Source organism: Halichoerus grypus, chromosome 10 (assembly GCF_964656455.1).
Source record: "Halichoerus grypus chromosome 10, mHalGry1.hap1.1, whole genome shotgun sequence".
Taxonomy (NCBI): Eukaryota; Metazoa; Chordata; class Mammalia; order Carnivora; family Phocidae; genus Halichoerus; species Halichoerus grypus.
This window is the reverse complement of record NC_135721.1, coordinates 8560854-8576813: the sequence shown is the minus strand read 5'-3', so window position 1 is coordinate 8576813 and position 15960 is coordinate 8560854. Positions and strand designations below refer to the sequence as shown.

Below are 15960 nucleotides of genomic sequence, written 5' to 3'. Positions count from 1 at the left end.
TATCTACTTCAGAGTATTGTTGATTAAATAATAAGCAATCAGTCACCTAGTTAAATGCCTGGCACATAGTAGGTGTTCAAAAATGTTTGCTACCGACTGTTACTCATTTCAGAGCTAACACATTCTCCAGGGGGCCAGGTGACCTGGCAAAGGAATCAAGGCATGAAACCAAGTCTCTGGGTTTCAAATTCCATGCCCTCTCTCTGCCACATCTGCCGGGAGAACTCTGACATCCATGTGAACGTTGTTCTTACAGCCCAATTTCTCTTCCTTTACTGCAAGAGTTCTCAAATTGCTGGAAGTATTCAGGAAAAAAGAGCCACCGTCTGTGTATTTATTATTCTTATGTGGTTTGAGGGTGATTATTATTTCTGATTTTGCAGAAGTACAGATTTCAGTATCTTCCAATGCTCTGGAATAGTTTTAATTTTATTATGGCAAAATACAGGTAAAATTTACCATTACTGTCATTTAGCACATTCACAATGTAATGCAACCATCACTTCTGTCTGGTTCCAGAACGTTTCCTGGAATTTCTATTCCACAGGAATTCTCTCCTCTTTGGAGGTTAATGACTTTAAATCACACATGTTGCTGTGTCGGTCGACTCTCATTTCTATTGGTCTTCTGTCTGTATTTCTGGAGAGATGCACTAGTCTCCAATCATGGTTATGCAACTATTCCATTATTACCCTATTCTTTTCCTGTTCTAGCTTTCTAGATTTCACAGCAGTGCTGGCATAACTACAAAGTTTTGTGACCATTATCATCTCTTTGGGTTTAACTTTGAACTTTAAAGTATCTCTTCACCCATTTAATTTTCTAAAAAAAAATTTTTTTATCTTTCAAAAGGGATTTTTTTAAATTTTATTTTATTATGTTAATTACCATACATTACATCATTAGTTTTTGATGTAGTGTTCCATGATTCATTGTTTGCGTATAACACAATTTTGAAGCCCATTCTGTTAGCTTTCCTAACCCAGTCTCAGAGCTTCCAGCTGCTATTAGGTGAATTTAATCCATTTATGTTTATTGTGATGAGGGATACATTTGGATGTGTTTCTGTCAACTACTTTATTTACCAAGTTTCTTCTCTCTCCCCTCCCCAGCCTGTTCTTCCCTTGTACCACATACACTGGGTTTTTTTGGTGTCGCTCTCCCTTTACTTTTTAGATGTTGGACATCCAGAGATTACTGTTGTATTTTTTAACATATATTTAAATGTTTCTTTTCTGCTAACATGTTAATCAATCCCATCCCATTAAATCAAGAATTTTAGCTCAATTTCACTCATCAGTTCCTCCATCACCAGCCACTCCCACTCCCAGCTCCCATGTTGGAAGCACCTAAGACAGAAAAGAGTCCATTGATGGGCACAAGCACTACCATTTGCTGGGCATATTCAAGTCTTCAAGGACACAGCAGTGAATTTGTCTTACAAAGTTCCTACTTCCATGGGGAAAGACAAATAAAACACTAAACAAAATGTATTCTATTGGGGATGACCTCATTAAGGAGGGGACCTATGAGGGATCTGAGTGATGTGAAGGGAAGAAGCGTTCTGGGCAGAGGAAGCAACAGACCTGAGGTGGGTACTTGCCTGGGAGTGGCCAAGTGGGCCAGGAGAGCCAGATGGCTGATGTGCCGTGAGCAAGGGGAACAGTCAAGTGTTAGCACAGACCACCAACATTCCTGTTTGCTGCCTTCTCAGAGACACCATCCCCACGCCTCAGCTGCACCTTCCGGCTACTTTACTCTTGAGCTTGTCTGGTTATTTCATCTGCCTACTGAGGTTTTAGTTTTGATTTCTAAGATCTATAATCCATCTTTTTTGTTCTGGATACCATATAATTTCACTGTGTTCTGATCTTAATCACATTTGTTTTATAGGATTCTGTTTGCTTTATTGACTCTTTATTGAGGTTATCACCCTTCACTATATAACATTTACTTTTTCAGGAGTCTTAGTTTTTTGTTGATTTCCAGACTAGAGAGTTCCTGTTTGCTTATTTTGTTTACTGTAAACTGCCACCACATGACTGTGGGGGACAGGACAATGCCCTGGAGAGGGGTGTGCCAAAAGCTTGTCTTCACGAAAGTCTGGACCCCCATGCCCTCCTCCTTGAGGCTCCACACTCTGCCTTAGCAACGGCCACCTGCTCAGCCCACGTTGGTGGCATCTGTAAGTGTTGCAGAAGAGCTGGAAGGAATCGAATAGCCCAGCTGCCCTAAACTATAATCACCCTGATGAATGCCCCAGGCCCCCTTCCAGCTTCCTTAGCCACTCTGAAGCACACAGCACCCCTGACCCCATCTTCCCATGCAGGTTTCTCTGCATGGTCTGAGCTGTGCTTTCCTTCATTTCTGCTCTTCTGTACACCTAATTTTGTCTGCTTTTCTCTTTCAGAGATTCCTCCACATGTGAATATATGTTTATTTTTATGGATTTATCATTTCCTTTCTAAAACTGTCTTTTCTGAGATTTTAACAGGGAGCCCCTGGAGATCACTGGCCACACTATTTCCTCTCAAAATAATGCAATTAATACTTACCAAAGAAACCATAAGTGCACTCTATCTTTTATTTATAAGGCTGGAACAAACAAGAATATTTTGGGTTTTTTTTTCAAGTTTAAATTAATAAAATGGGAAGAGTAGCACAGAAGCTGCTATTCACAAAAGACAAATATAACTAAAGAAGGTAAGTTTTTATTCCAAGATAGGAATAATGGCATATACAAAGTGATCGTTTTATAAACATTGAACTAATCTTTTATACTCGTGGGCTTTTTTTTTTTCCTTAGGGGAAAAAAAAAGATTAACTCTTTGGCATCATCTTTTAAAATAATTTCTTCTTGGACAGTTATCCATTAGAGTGCTTATAAATGTCTGAGATGGATGTGTCGGAATGCCTTCTGATGGTTCATTTCTAAATATCTTTAAATTCTTTCTTCAGTTAGGGACACTCCAAAAGCACTGTGGTGCAGGGCAAGACAGACTCTGGTCCAGGATGCAGGAGTCTACTCGTCCATCCTTCCGCTCCTCTCCTGCACTGTGATCTTAGAGAGGTATATGCTCTCTGCATCTGAACCCTCTCGTCTTCCAAGTGGAGAAAAACTGCACCCACGCGGGCTGTTGGAAGGACTAAGCAGGATCCTAACTGTAAAAGCACATGGTCCAACGCGTGGCCTGTGGTTGGAGACTCTAACACGCTGGCTTGATACACATTCTGGCAGACAAATGGACCGGTGAGCATCATGGAACATTCCTGCTGTCTTCTCTGCTCTGCCCCCTTCCACTCTGATTGAGGCCAAGAACTCATAAGAGAAAACAAGCTATTTAAGGAACGAAAAACTGAGCTTCAGTAAATTACAGTCAAAAGTTTAGCTCTTACCAACTATTTTCTATGTCACTTTGGTTGTGTTTGTTGTTTCAAAGCAAGCAATTTGGTCCTCTTTCCTTTGTAAGGCAAAGTCTGTCTCTTCAGGTCAACCTCAGCAACCCTAATTTCCTTTCTGAAACCCTTTTTGTTTTAAAGAAAGTTTCTTTTCACTTTTGCCCTTTCTAAGAGGTAGGGTATTGACCCTATACTATTTTATTTTAATAGAATCATATGTGCTCTGATGTAAAACCATTTGCTTTACTTTATTAGAGTTGATGCCTTTGGGCTAGCTTCTAGAAGAGCAAACTTGTAGGCAATTACATAATTCTTAGGAAATGACCTTAGTTTCTTCCTATCTCCAACCTTTGTACTTAAAATGTTCTTCTGGAATATTGCTTTGTAGTAGGTGATAAGGAAACCCACATAGCCAAAATCCTATCCTTCACCCAAAATACTGGCTCCTCTGTGAGAAAATCCAAGAGCGATCCTTTAGCACTAAGAGAAAAGTCAGGTTTGTCCATGGAAGCACATGGATGACATGACAGCAGGCAACAGTTTGTTCTTCATGAAACAGGCTTCAACAGAGCCCAGGGCCACGTGGTCTGGCCCGGTAACTGGCAGGCATGGGTTTGCGCTCCTGCTCACCACCAACTCCTCCTCGTTGCTCTCGCTAAGACTCCGTGCACGTCCCGGCCCAGGGTTCCCAGCACACAGCACGAGGGGGCAGCACACCAGTCCCGGGGCCGTTCCAGTTCAAGCACCCAGGGATCTCAGATTTCCTGTAGCCTCAAGCGCATGAGGTTCTGAAGGCTCCACTCTTGCAGAGAACCTGCTGCTGTCGCCCTCAGATGTGCCGCCCCGTCAGAAAGAAGAGCGGCCGGTCTTCCTTGGCGTTGGCGGTCTGGAATTCATCCCTCAGCCGGAACTGCCACTCGTCTTCCAGCTCGAGGCGGACCACCGTCTGCCGCAGGGAGTTCCGGTCCTGACAGATGACGCACAGGGTGGCACCTGCATGCACGAGCAATGGCAGAGGCGTTGAAGAAAACAGGTGAGTTTATCCAAATGCAAGCGACCGCCTGCACTCTACTTGCAATAAGGAAATATGATGCTGCTTGGGAGGAAAGGACCAGACCACCAGGTGGCCTCCTGTGACTTTTGGAACACTTCATAATCTTAACAGGACACACAGTGCGATTGTTAGTTGGGGAGGCCAGAAGAAAGGTCCAGAAAGAAGTAGGGGGAAGGAAGGGGAGAGAACCAGAAGCAGACACATGGCTCTGATCGCAAACCAAGTGGTCCCAGCTCCAGCCCTGTGTGAACTGCCCTGTGCTAGCCCGCCTCCCAGCGGGACCCCACCTTCTCATCCCATGCAAGCTGCCTGCATCCAGGCCCGACGCAGCAACCCCCGCTCCCCGCCCAGCCTTGGGAATTCTCCCTTCTCTCCACTTCTTGAATCATCGATCCATCACTCTGGCTTGTTCATCCGTTCATTCTGTTGGTCTGTCTCCCTCCTACCCACACATCCTGTCCTCCTGTTACACAAAATGTTTCCCGAAGGCAAAGACTGTGTTAGAAACCTCTTACTTCCCAAGCCTTTTAGAGCATTGGTGCTCAGGAAACACCTGCTCGAGAAAGTCAGAGTGAAGACGCCCAGGGTTAAGTGCAGATCGGTGAGGGATCCCAGCTGGCTGGAAACCATTTTTTTATGTCCTATAGAATCAATGTCTGTCACTCTCAACACCTCTAGCATGACAACAGCTACAGAAGGAGGGAGGTCAGAGTAAAAGGCAAAGAGTAGGCAACACCCCCGAGACGAGGAGGAAGAACTTGGGTACCAGGAGGAAGGAACTGAGGGAACTGGGTGCTGATGCTAAGAATCTGGGCTGAAGAGGAACACAGAAGGTGAAACTATCTCTTTGCCTAAAAGAAAGGGGATGTGTCTTGTCTCTACCCAGGCAGGTACAAGGGAATGAGAGTCACCCTGGGATTGCATCCCAGCCTTCTTGTACTTTCCTGGATAATTGGGGCAGTCATATTTCCTCTCTGAGCCTCCGTTTACCCACAGGCAAGTAAGGATGAGGACCAGAAGTCACCTCCTCAGATGCACTGGGTAATGAAAGGCATTCAAATCAAGGTCCAGAGTAGAAGGTATGAGCAGTTACCTTTCAGAAAATGAAACTTTTTCAAAAAGCTAGCTCCCACAAAAGAATCACAGAGGTACAGCAAGAGTCCACTAAACATGAAGTCAGAGCAGCTGATGTTTCGAGAGTGGGGCCTGGAGCTCACATAGCACACAGAAATCTGAAAAAGAAGAAATCCAAGAGAAACCATTGTTTTCCCTGAAATTCTCAACCACATGACGCTAGGGCTTTGCATCCAACAAAGACTAACTGCTTGGTCAAGCTCAAGGCTGCTGGTGGGGAGGGGGGGAAGGGGGCAGGTGCAGAGACGATATTTAGTGTCATTTTCAAATCTAAATCCTAAAAATCAGTTCCAGGAAATTTCTCCCGATTATCTACTCACTAATTCATCCGAGCATCAGAAGCGTTTTGGCATCAGAGTCGGCTTTCATTCCTAATTTATGGTATCAGGGGCAAAGCATTTAAACTCTCTCAGCTATAAAGGGAGGTAAACACCAGAGGCAAAGGAGCTGAGTAGCAGTTACAAGTCCGAGTCCTGGACGGTGGCGCATCTGTTTTAGGAACATGGCGGACTCGTGGGCTCAGCCGGGGGGGGGGGGGTTCTGAAAGTCACCTGAGGTCCCAGGTTAAGGTAGCAGTCGACCGAGAGCACAGGGTGGCTGCGGTTCTTCAGGGACAGCGGGAAGAAGCGGTGGCTGCGGTGCTGCAGAAACTTCTCCAGCAGCAGCTGCGCGGGGGCCGCGAGGAACGTGTGCTTGCTGTCCGGGGCGCAGATGTACTGGGCCGGCACGACGGGCACGGGGCTGTCGGACACCTGCGCGGGGAGGCGTGGGGTCAGCCAGGCTTCTGGGGGCGGGGGCAGTGGCCCTGGCCCGGAAGGCTCAGTCGCAGGGTAGGGCTGGCAGGGGAGAACCCAACCTTCAATCATAAAATTCTCTATTAAGAAAAATTGGGCTTTTCCCCAAGTGAAACTAATGAATGTGATCAGGAAGAATTGCCACAGTGATCACTTCATGCAGAAAACTGGCCGTCTGGTCTAGAAAAATCAAGAGAACCCACAGAGCTTGGGAACTCTCCCCCAAATCGAAGGATGCAAACTTCTGGGCAGGTTCGGCCTCCTCCTGGCCCCCAGATCGTATCCGCCTCCCACCTACCCCCGCTGCACTTCCTGCTGACCCCTGCCAATCCTCTCCCACCAGCTCCTACTCCAGAGCCAACACGCTTTCCAGGCTGCAGCCAGACGGACTGTCGACATAAATCAAACTCATCAAATCCTCCGCTGGACACCCATCAGTGGTTTCTCATTACTCCTACAGAAAGTCCAGAATGTTCCCATGGCTGTTAAGGCCCTGCCTACTCTCTTCAGCCCATCTCTGCCACTCTCCCTGCCCGTTATGTTTCTTCCACACTCACCTCCTCGCCCCAGCCGCTCAGCTCCTTCGCCCAGATTCTTCCCTGAACCTGGATATGAAGCCGTTTCTCACCACCCCCCCCCCGGGTCTCTGCTTTAATGTCACTTTCTCAGGGACACTCACACAGACTCCCACCCCCACCCTTCGCACGGGGAGGTCTCCCTGTGACAAACATCACCCCAGCAGTGCTTATCACAAGGACACCTCGCTACCTACTTAACATCTGCCTCAGCTGCAAGGCTCTACACTCCTGATTGAAGGGACGGTGTGTTCAGTAAATACTTAATGAGTAAATGAAAATAAGTTATTTCATTCAGATGAATGATTACCAAATGTTCCCAGCTCTCCTATATATATCAACATGCAACTAAACCCAATGGAAAAGATGATGTTCAAAATAGGAATGAAGATAAAATATATAAGCTAAAAAATGATACTGAGGAATATAAAGAAAAATTAGTTTTAAAAGCATAACAGGCTCCAGGTGCCTGGGTGGCTCAGTCAGTTAAGCGTCTGCCTTCAGCTCAGGTCATGATCTCAGGGTTCTGGGATCAAGCCCCTCATTAGGCTCCTTGCTCAGCGGGGAGTCTGATTTTCCCTCTGCCCCTCCCCACTGTTCGTGATCTCTCTTTCTGTTGATCTCTCTCAAATAAATAAAATCTTCAAAAACACATCAGGCTCTTTGATAGACTTAATGTGACAAAGATCAGAATTTTAAAAATTAAACTTATAAATCTAACACAATTTCAGTAAGAAATCTTAGTGGTGGGGGTGGGTAGGACTTAATGATTCGCAAGTTCTTCTGGAGGTACAGACCTTTTATTTGAATGTCTTGCTACTTTTTAAGAGAAATGAGCATGGACTTTCCCTTTCAAAGAAGGCTTCACTCCCTGCTGATTGGAAGGGGCAGATGGGTAGGGGTTGGGGACTGGTATCCGAATTCAGACCTGGCCCAGCTCAGGATAAGTAAGCCACCACATGAGGATTTAGTGGAGACAAGGAAGGACAGAGGCTGGGAGGAGGCAGGTGGCATTGGGACTGGCTGATGTCCAGCATCAGGGCAACATTCAAGTGAGATGGAAGGAAAAAGCAGAGAATGGGGCTCTGGCCCAGGGATCGGAGAGACATGCCAGCCCCATATGGCTTCCTGGAAGACACAGACCTCTGAGGGTTTGCTGCGACTTTGCACCTCCAATTCTGCAGCTAGCACGGCCATAATCAGACCACGTTTCTCCCCACCAGGAGGCTGGCTCGTGCACAGCACAGCTACTGAGCCAGCCTGTTGGTGCGCTCAGTTATTTGGCCAGGCCCTGTCCGGAGGCCTGGAGATGAGCATGGCGCCCCGCGCCCCCAGGAGCTCTTTCCAGCAGGGAAGCCAGACCAGTGAGCACAGAGCACAGCGACAGGACAGCTAGGTCGGCGGCGGGAGTGTAGGCAGGATGTGTACCAGGTGCTGATGAGAACCTGAGTTCAAGAGAAACCCGACAGCACGTTTCCCTTCCCGAGGCTCCCAATTAAAACCCTTTACTCACACCAGCCAGCGATCAAGCCCACGCCACGGACCGGCCTCCCCCCAGCTCCCAGCCTGTTCGCACACCACGGCAGCCCTGGCAACAGACTCGGTGGGCGCACTCACCTTGGACGTGATGTGGAAGGACCTCTGCCCACCCACTGCAATCTGCTTCTTCATCACACTAAAGCGGTTGAATCGGCAGAGCAGGAGGCCGGCGCTGTGCACGCGCAGGTTGAAGTCCACATCGTCACACATGAACCTGCTCAGAAGCAAAGGAGGGAGCGGATAGGACTGGATGCAGCCGTCCACCCCCCACACACCCCACCAGCCACGTGGAGGGTGTGCCCCTGTGGAGGCGGGGCGTCCAGTGGTGGGGTAGGCTCCTTCCTACCGTACAGAGGCATGTGAATAAGGCAAAACAAACAAGGAGAGCAGGCCCAGCTGTAGCTTGTCTGCCCCAGGGCGGGCAGCATACCCGAGGCTAACGGGACAGAAGCACGCCCAGGGGCTGACCCGATGCCACAGGCCCTGCGCGAGGGACTCCACGAACACTGGTTTTCATCTACTGCTTAAAGAGAAAACAACAAACTGCCCGGAATAAAAACAGGAGCCACTTTTTACAGCCAAGGAAAACAAAGCTCAGAGATGGAAGGCCTGTGCCTAAAATGCAAAGCTGGTAAGTGGCAGAACCCCGATTCCCAGCAGGGCGGCCTGGCTTCCAGATGGACGCTCCTACAAGGGCCATCTTGGCTGTGTGCCCACCGCCTGGCCTACGGAGACGCCTGGTAAGTGTTAGCAAGTGGGTTATTCTTCAGATGTGAGCGCTTCTGTGACTAGACCTGGAGAGGGTATCACACGGAAGTTACTTTTCAGTTTTAAAGCAATGTGTTCCAAGAAGGAGACAAAAAAGCAAGAGAAACAATGTAGCACATATGTTGTCACTACGTGGACTGAGGAAGGAAACTGCAGGATCTTATGCAAATCTCCCCTCCACAAAATTATACGATGCCAAATTTTTTTTAAACCTGAGGGCTGAAAGCAGGGCCAGACCAGTGCTATGGGCTGGAGGGCCCTGGGCCCGCGGGCTGTGCTGACGGCCGCAGCCGGGCAGGACTCACCGATTCTGGTTGTACTGCACATTCTGGGTCAGGTCCACGTTCAGGATGATGAAGTCGTGCACGTGGCAGCGGGAGAAGGGCTCACGCACCTCACCGCTCCCCGTCTTGCTGGACCACTTCCGCATGCCAATCAGGGCGTAGTGGGTGATGTTGGGGGACGCCTCGATATGCTGCATGATGTGCTTCAAAGACACGTTTCTTTCTGACCAGGAAAAGTCCCTGCTCGAAAGAGGAAGATTGACGTCCCTGGGTTGAGGCGCCAAGAGCAGCAAGGCCCTCTGGCTCTGGCCTGGGGGCTGCTTTCCAACGGGAGCTTATGTGCCGGTAGGTAGGGCTGGTCGGCTGGAATCTGTCACGACCACCCCCGAGTGCCAGGCGCCAGCCCGGGCACGTCACATCTACTATCATTTATCCTCACGGCAATCTCATGCCATGGACATATCACCCCCGTTTTACCAATGAGGAAAAAGAGGCTCTGAGTAACTTGCCCGGTGTGACTCAACAGGACTTGGATTCAAACAATGCTGTCTCCGAAGCCCTTCTTCCCATCCCGTGCTAAAACGCTTTGCATTTCCGGTTTGCAGACGTGAAGGTCAAGCGGTGGGGAGAGCGCCAAGCTTTCCACCATGCGTTCCAGGGAGGGGATGGGAAGGAAGAAAGTAGTGCACCAACGCCCACCCCAACTGGACTGCCAGTGTCTGTGGTCCGTGAAGACAACAGGGACACCTGATGACCAGGGAGGGGGCTGACGGCAGGGGCTCCAGGGCGAGGAGTTGGGCCCAGGCACGCGGCTCAACTCTTCTGGACCCCAGCTTGCTTTTCCCCCACCAAGGGGCTTCAATAAACTCCCCAGGGCCCTGGCCAGCCCCAAACCCCAGGACGTTAACTGCTGCTTCAGAATGGAATTCAGGAAGGCAGAATGAAAGCCAGTTCTCTCCCCGTCTCAGCCCTTGGCCAAGCTCTTGCCTTTGGAAGACTGTCTGGGAGAATATTGGAAGCAAAGCGGAATTGCTACTCCCATAAGCCACATGTAGCTCTATCATTCAGAAAACACCTTTTTCTAGAAAAACAGTGATCAGTGGTCATTGTTTCATTAGGATATCAGTGACATAAAAGAAGTAAACGAACCTAATGTCTCTTAAAAAAAAACAACAACAAAGGGCACCTGGATGACTCAGTCGGTTAAATGTCTGCCTTCGGCTCAGGTCATGATCCTGGAGTCCTGGGATCAAACCCCTCATCGGGCTCCCTGCTCAGGGGGGAGTTTGCTTCTCCCTCTCCCTCTGCTCCTTCCCCTGTTCCTTTTTCTCTTTCTCTCTCAAATAAATAAATAAAATCTTTAAAAACATTTAAAAAAAAAAGCCAAAAATAATCAGGCAACACTAAACTGAAACATTCATGTGGCAAAATCACAAAAGGAACTATTTTACCAATGATGTTGGGAGTCTATCTACCGAGCCCTTTCCACCCGTGCTGCCCTCCTGCCCACCTCCAGGCACGCCATTCAGAGTCTAAGTTACCCTCACGACAAACCTCCAGCACAGGTCTTAGTGCCCTTCAAAAGATGAGGAAACTAGAACCCAAAAAGAGTTCAGTTGTTACCCTAATGTCACACAGCAAATGAAAATACACCTGGGCCTTAGGAGTTAGGCTGGGGTAGGGGGCAGGGTCTGGAAGGCTATAGGAGGGAATTTCTAGGGCACTCGTGATGTTCCATTTCTTCAAACAGGAATTAGTTAAATGGGTGTTCAGTGTGTGAAAATTTCTGGATATGTATCATACTTTCATTTTTTGTGGATACTTTATTTTTTTTTTTATTTTTTTTATTTTTTAAAGATTTTATTTATTTATCTGAGAGAGAGAATGGGAGACAGAGAGCATGAGAGGAGAAGGGTCAGAGGGAGAAGCAGACCCCCTGCTGAGCAGGGAGCCCGATGTGGGACTCGATCCCGGGACTCCAGAATCATGACCTGAGCCGAAGGCAGTTGCTTAACCAACTGAGCCACCCAGGCGCCCCATATACTTTATTTTTTTTAAGATTGATTTATTTATTTGAGAGAGAGAGTGCTTGTGTGCCTGAAGAGAAGGAGGGGAGGGGAGGAGCAGAGGGAGAGGGAGAGAAGCAGACTCCCCACTGAACGGGGAGCCCGTCATGGGGCTCGATCTCACGACCCTGAGATTGTGACCTGAGCCGAAATCAAGAGTCAGATGCTTAATGGACTGAGCCACCCAGACAACCCCGTAGGTACATATAGTGACTATATGTTGTGTGATTTTCTGTATTGATGATACATCAACACAATTAAAAACTCAAAATAAAGCTGGGCTTGGAACAGGAGCCTGCCCCATGCAGGGCCCTGTCCACCACACACCATGCCTTCTAAGATGAGGTGTCCCCCCCGTGGTCCTCAGATGGTGGCTGAGACTCCCCCGCTGAAAAGGAACAGGGTCGGGGGAGGCGTCTCACCTGCTTCTCTCCCCGCCACAGTCGACGTCCACCACGTTCCACATCACGCAGGAGTCGTCGGAGATCACGATGAAAGGCCAGATGTCCTGTGGCTTGATCCCGAGCTCCTCCTGCCGGTTCCGCTCCAGCTCCAGGTTGTGGTAAGACAGCTCCTTGATCAGGAAATGGGCGGCACCTGAAATGGGCAAAACCACTCCCACTCTCCGGTCTGTCCTCCGGGGACACCCACACAGGACCAGAGCCCCGGTGAGAATTAGAGCGGCTCATCAAGGCCCACCCTGAGACCAGCCAGCTCCCGATGGTTCTCATCTCCGTCACCAACCTGCACACACACCTGTCTGCTTCTCCTTGCTGATCACAGAGAATGTGAATTAAGCCAATAACCCAACATCAAAGAAGAAAGAATATTCCAGCAGATCAAAGCAGTGTTAAAAATCAAAAAGCTTGATGAAAAATGTTAAGCATGTTCATCTCTAGAATATTCTCCCGAGCCTCCATTCACAGAAATTTTACCGAGTAGGGCAAGTTAAACAATGCCTACCAACTCCAGCACTGTTGAAGATACTGGGGAGCACCAGCATGATGTGGTTGGGCCAGTATTTCTTGTAAATAGCCATTTCATACTCCTTGACAACCAGCACATGCAAATGGCTGGCACCATCCATAGCGTGGTACAGATTAAAGAGTCCATGTTCGTGACGGCCAGTGGTTGGAGTGAATGTCGGACTTTTTATACATTCGTGACTCTGGAAAACAGGAATAACGAGGGGAAGTGTTTGTAAACATGGTCACAATCACTCCCCTCCCTTTGAAAAGTGACTCTGCAGCCTCTTCCATCAAATGATGGAGCCTAGAATCCAGCTTAGCCTTGGGACTTGCTTTTACCAAAAAAACAGTGAAAATGATGGTATGCCAGTTCCAAGCCTGGCCTCCAGAGGACGGACACATTCTGCCCTCTCTTAGAACCCTCTCACGGATGAGCTGGGGCTGGCGGCTGGAGGAGGAGAGACCACAGGGAGCAGAGACGGGACGGGCACCCCACGGTAACCACCCTCCCCGGCCATCCCCGAGCCGACCTGGCAGCTAAGCATAGACGTGAGTGAGCGCATCCAAGCCAGGGTCACCACACGGCGGGACCAAGCCCAAGCTGCTAGCCCAGAGAATCAGAAGCTAAGTAAGTACTCGTTTGGGAATGGTTTTCTTATGCAACCCAAACTAACTAGCATCTATCAATTACCCAAATGCATTACCCTGCCAAATTAGCATCGACTGTGTGCTGAGTATATGTTATTCTGGATGATTTAAATCCCTCAATCCCTTATCCATACAGTCTAGCTCCTTATACACTTGGGTTGTGAATCTTTTATATAAATAACTAGGTTTTCTTCCAGTCTGGCCGAGCTAGGTCTTCTACTCCTTCTGAGTTCCTCAGAGCACCCACTACAAGGCTGTGATGTAGCTGGTGCCCAGAAGTTCTGGTGGGCACTGGCTGGAAAAGTGAGGGGGCTAACAGAGAAATCCTCCACCAGGGCAACAGCCCACCCCAGCCCACGGAGTAGGAGACACCCTATAATAAAGGCCCCATTGGTTGTTTACAAATGTTTTCAATGCTCGATAGAAGCCTGCTGGGTCTGAAAGGCAATTCAAACCCCATCATACTGGCCCTCTCACCCAGAGAAGGAAAAGCAGCGTTCCACACAAGGCTGACACTGGCTGGGGCTGGTGGGAGGGCAGCAAGCTGACCCTGAGAGTGTCAGGCTGATCTACCAAAGCAGGCATCCCTAGGAGGAGCGTCCCTAAGGACGCCGGTCACAGACACAATGAGTTATGAAGAACACCCTCTTCAAAAGGGAGAAAGTTTATCTTTTATGGATGACGTGATGCACCATCTGGGATTCGCTTCCAAATAACAGAGGAAGGCAGAAGAGAAGGACAGACGGATCGAGGCTGGCTGTGAGACACTAGGCTAGGTAACAGGCCTGCAGGGGCCACTACACTATTCTACTACCTCGGCCTGTTTCAGATGTTCTGTAACAGCAGTAAAGACAAGGTGGGGAAGGGATGAACATCTACGGAGCACCTGTCATCCTCCAGGCACTGTGCAGTGCCCTACGTCGGTCATTCCAAATCATGCTCACCGGAAGCTCCTGCAAGAATTACTACTGCCCAAGTTCACAGACAAGGGAACTGAGGCTCAGCAGTATTCAGGGACAGGTTCAATAACACAACTCAAAAATGGGAGAGCGAGGTTCAAACTGGAGTCGGAGTGACCCTAAAGCCCAAGCGCTCCCCAGCCTCCTCCAAGTCCAATCACCGTATCCATCCCCACCTGCCCCACCTGCCCCACCTGCCCCTGACTCATCAGGCAGCTCCGGTCTCCTGCTCAACGGTCACTCGCGGCCACTGTGATGTCACCCCCGGACTCAGAGCCAGTACCTTGTCTGTGACAAGGGGCAGCCGCATGCTCTCCAGCTGGCCTCCGGGTTGGCTGAAGACAAAGTGGTGCTCCTTGGACTTGGGGATGATGAAGTGGAGCTGGACTTCCTCTCCTAGCATGGAGTAAGAGAAGGCAAAGGCGTGCAGGGTGGACTCATAGAGCTGAGGTGTGAGGGGAAAGGACAGAGCTTGTCATCAGAGTCCGGTGTTACTTCCCAGAAGAACCCAGGCCCATCGTGGGCATGACAACACAAAGCTCATTGCCACCGCCCCACACAGCACGAGAAACCCACCACAGGTTGACTCCGGTACAAAGTGTGGACACCCAGGTCTCGTTACTGGGCAGACACAGTGGAGCCCACACCCACTCAGACGGAGACCTTCCCATCTTTAATTCTGATCGTGCTTCACCCAGTGACGCCCCTTTAGACGCCAAGCCCTTCTGGACTCTGGATTTGACCCAGAGGCATGCTAGGTTACCAACAAAAGCTTTCACACCATAGATCTCATTTTTTAATTCTAATAAATGTATTTTTCCATCACAGGCATTATGCATAGCAACATATTAATAAAACCGTGTCAGTGAGTGCATACACTTGTACACTCCTGTCACCCTCACTCTGTCTGGGCCCCCTTCCATCCCTATGGTGCCGTAACGAACAATCCTATGAAGCAGGTACCGTCCCCATTCCCACTGTATGGATGTGGAAACTGACACTCAGAGATCTTGGGTTCACTCCTATCCCCAGGCCTACCCTCCCATCCCCTCATCCCTTGTCTGCCTGCACTGCCCCCTGGTGTGACACCCCCCCACCCCCGTGCCACATGGCTCTGCCCAAGCCTCCTTCCCTGACCCCCCTCCGCCTCCAGTGGACAGCCCCTCCCCAGACTGGCAACTAGCATGTGCGCTGCACTCCTGAGAATCCCCAAGGCCTGGAGAAAGCAGACCACACACGACACCCCAACTATAAACTCCTACTGTGGCTCCACTAGAACCACAGAGCCCTTTGGGAGCAGAGAGGAGACAGAAATAGATTTTGACTTGGGGAGGGAGCAAAGGGGGACGTAACTGAGGAAGCTTCATTAAAAAGATCAGGGAGGCTTGAGAGAGGGGGAAAGACAGCAGGGGGAACTGAGGCTGGAAAGGCCAGCAGGGAGCAGGCGTGTGCCCTTCAGCACTCCTCACGTGGCCTGGTTCTGAGCCCCCTGCGACCGTGGCCCCCAGACCTGAGCGCCCCTGGACACGGGGGCGCAGTCCAGCCGGAGCCCAGGGTCTCCAGAGCTCGGTTCTGTTAATTCACTCCGGACACCGACCGAAGTGACTGTGACTAAAACCCATGAGTCTCCTCCGGTTCTTTAAATTTCAAAATTAAGAGAACGTTTTCACTTATATTTTCTCTGCTTTGAAAGAAAAATTTCATCTCCAAGGAGGAAATGTTAGGACAGCTTATCTGGAACAAACAGAATTACTATTTTTAATTCTTTAAAA

The 15960-nt window shown here is 49.2% G+C and overlaps 1 protein-coding gene across 1 annotated transcript in view; it reads right to left on the bottom strand.

Moving 5' to 3' along the window:
• Nucleotides 1-2561: 2561 nt before the first annotated feature.
• The window catches only part of GREB1 (growth regulating estrogen receptor binding 1), a 71330-nt gene continuing 57931 nt past the window's right edge, over nt 2562-15960 (bottom strand). The window contains exons 25-32 of the mRNA XM_078055981.1: nt 14472-14633; nt 12577-12781; nt 12036-12210; nt 9569-9787; nt 8574-8709; nt 6139-6339; nt 5547-5685; nt 2562-4392 (exon numbers count right to left, since the gene is read on the bottom strand). Coding sequence (XP_077912107.1) covers nt 4229-4392; nt 5547-5685; nt 6139-6339; nt 8574-8709; nt 9569-9787; nt 12036-12210; nt 12577-12781; nt 14472-14633 — 1401 coding nt within the window. The 3' untranslated portion in view covers nt 2562-4228. The remainder of the gene's footprint in view (nt 4393-5546; nt 5686-6138; nt 6340-8573; nt 8710-9568; nt 9788-12035; nt 12211-12576; nt 12782-14471; nt 14634-15960) is intronic.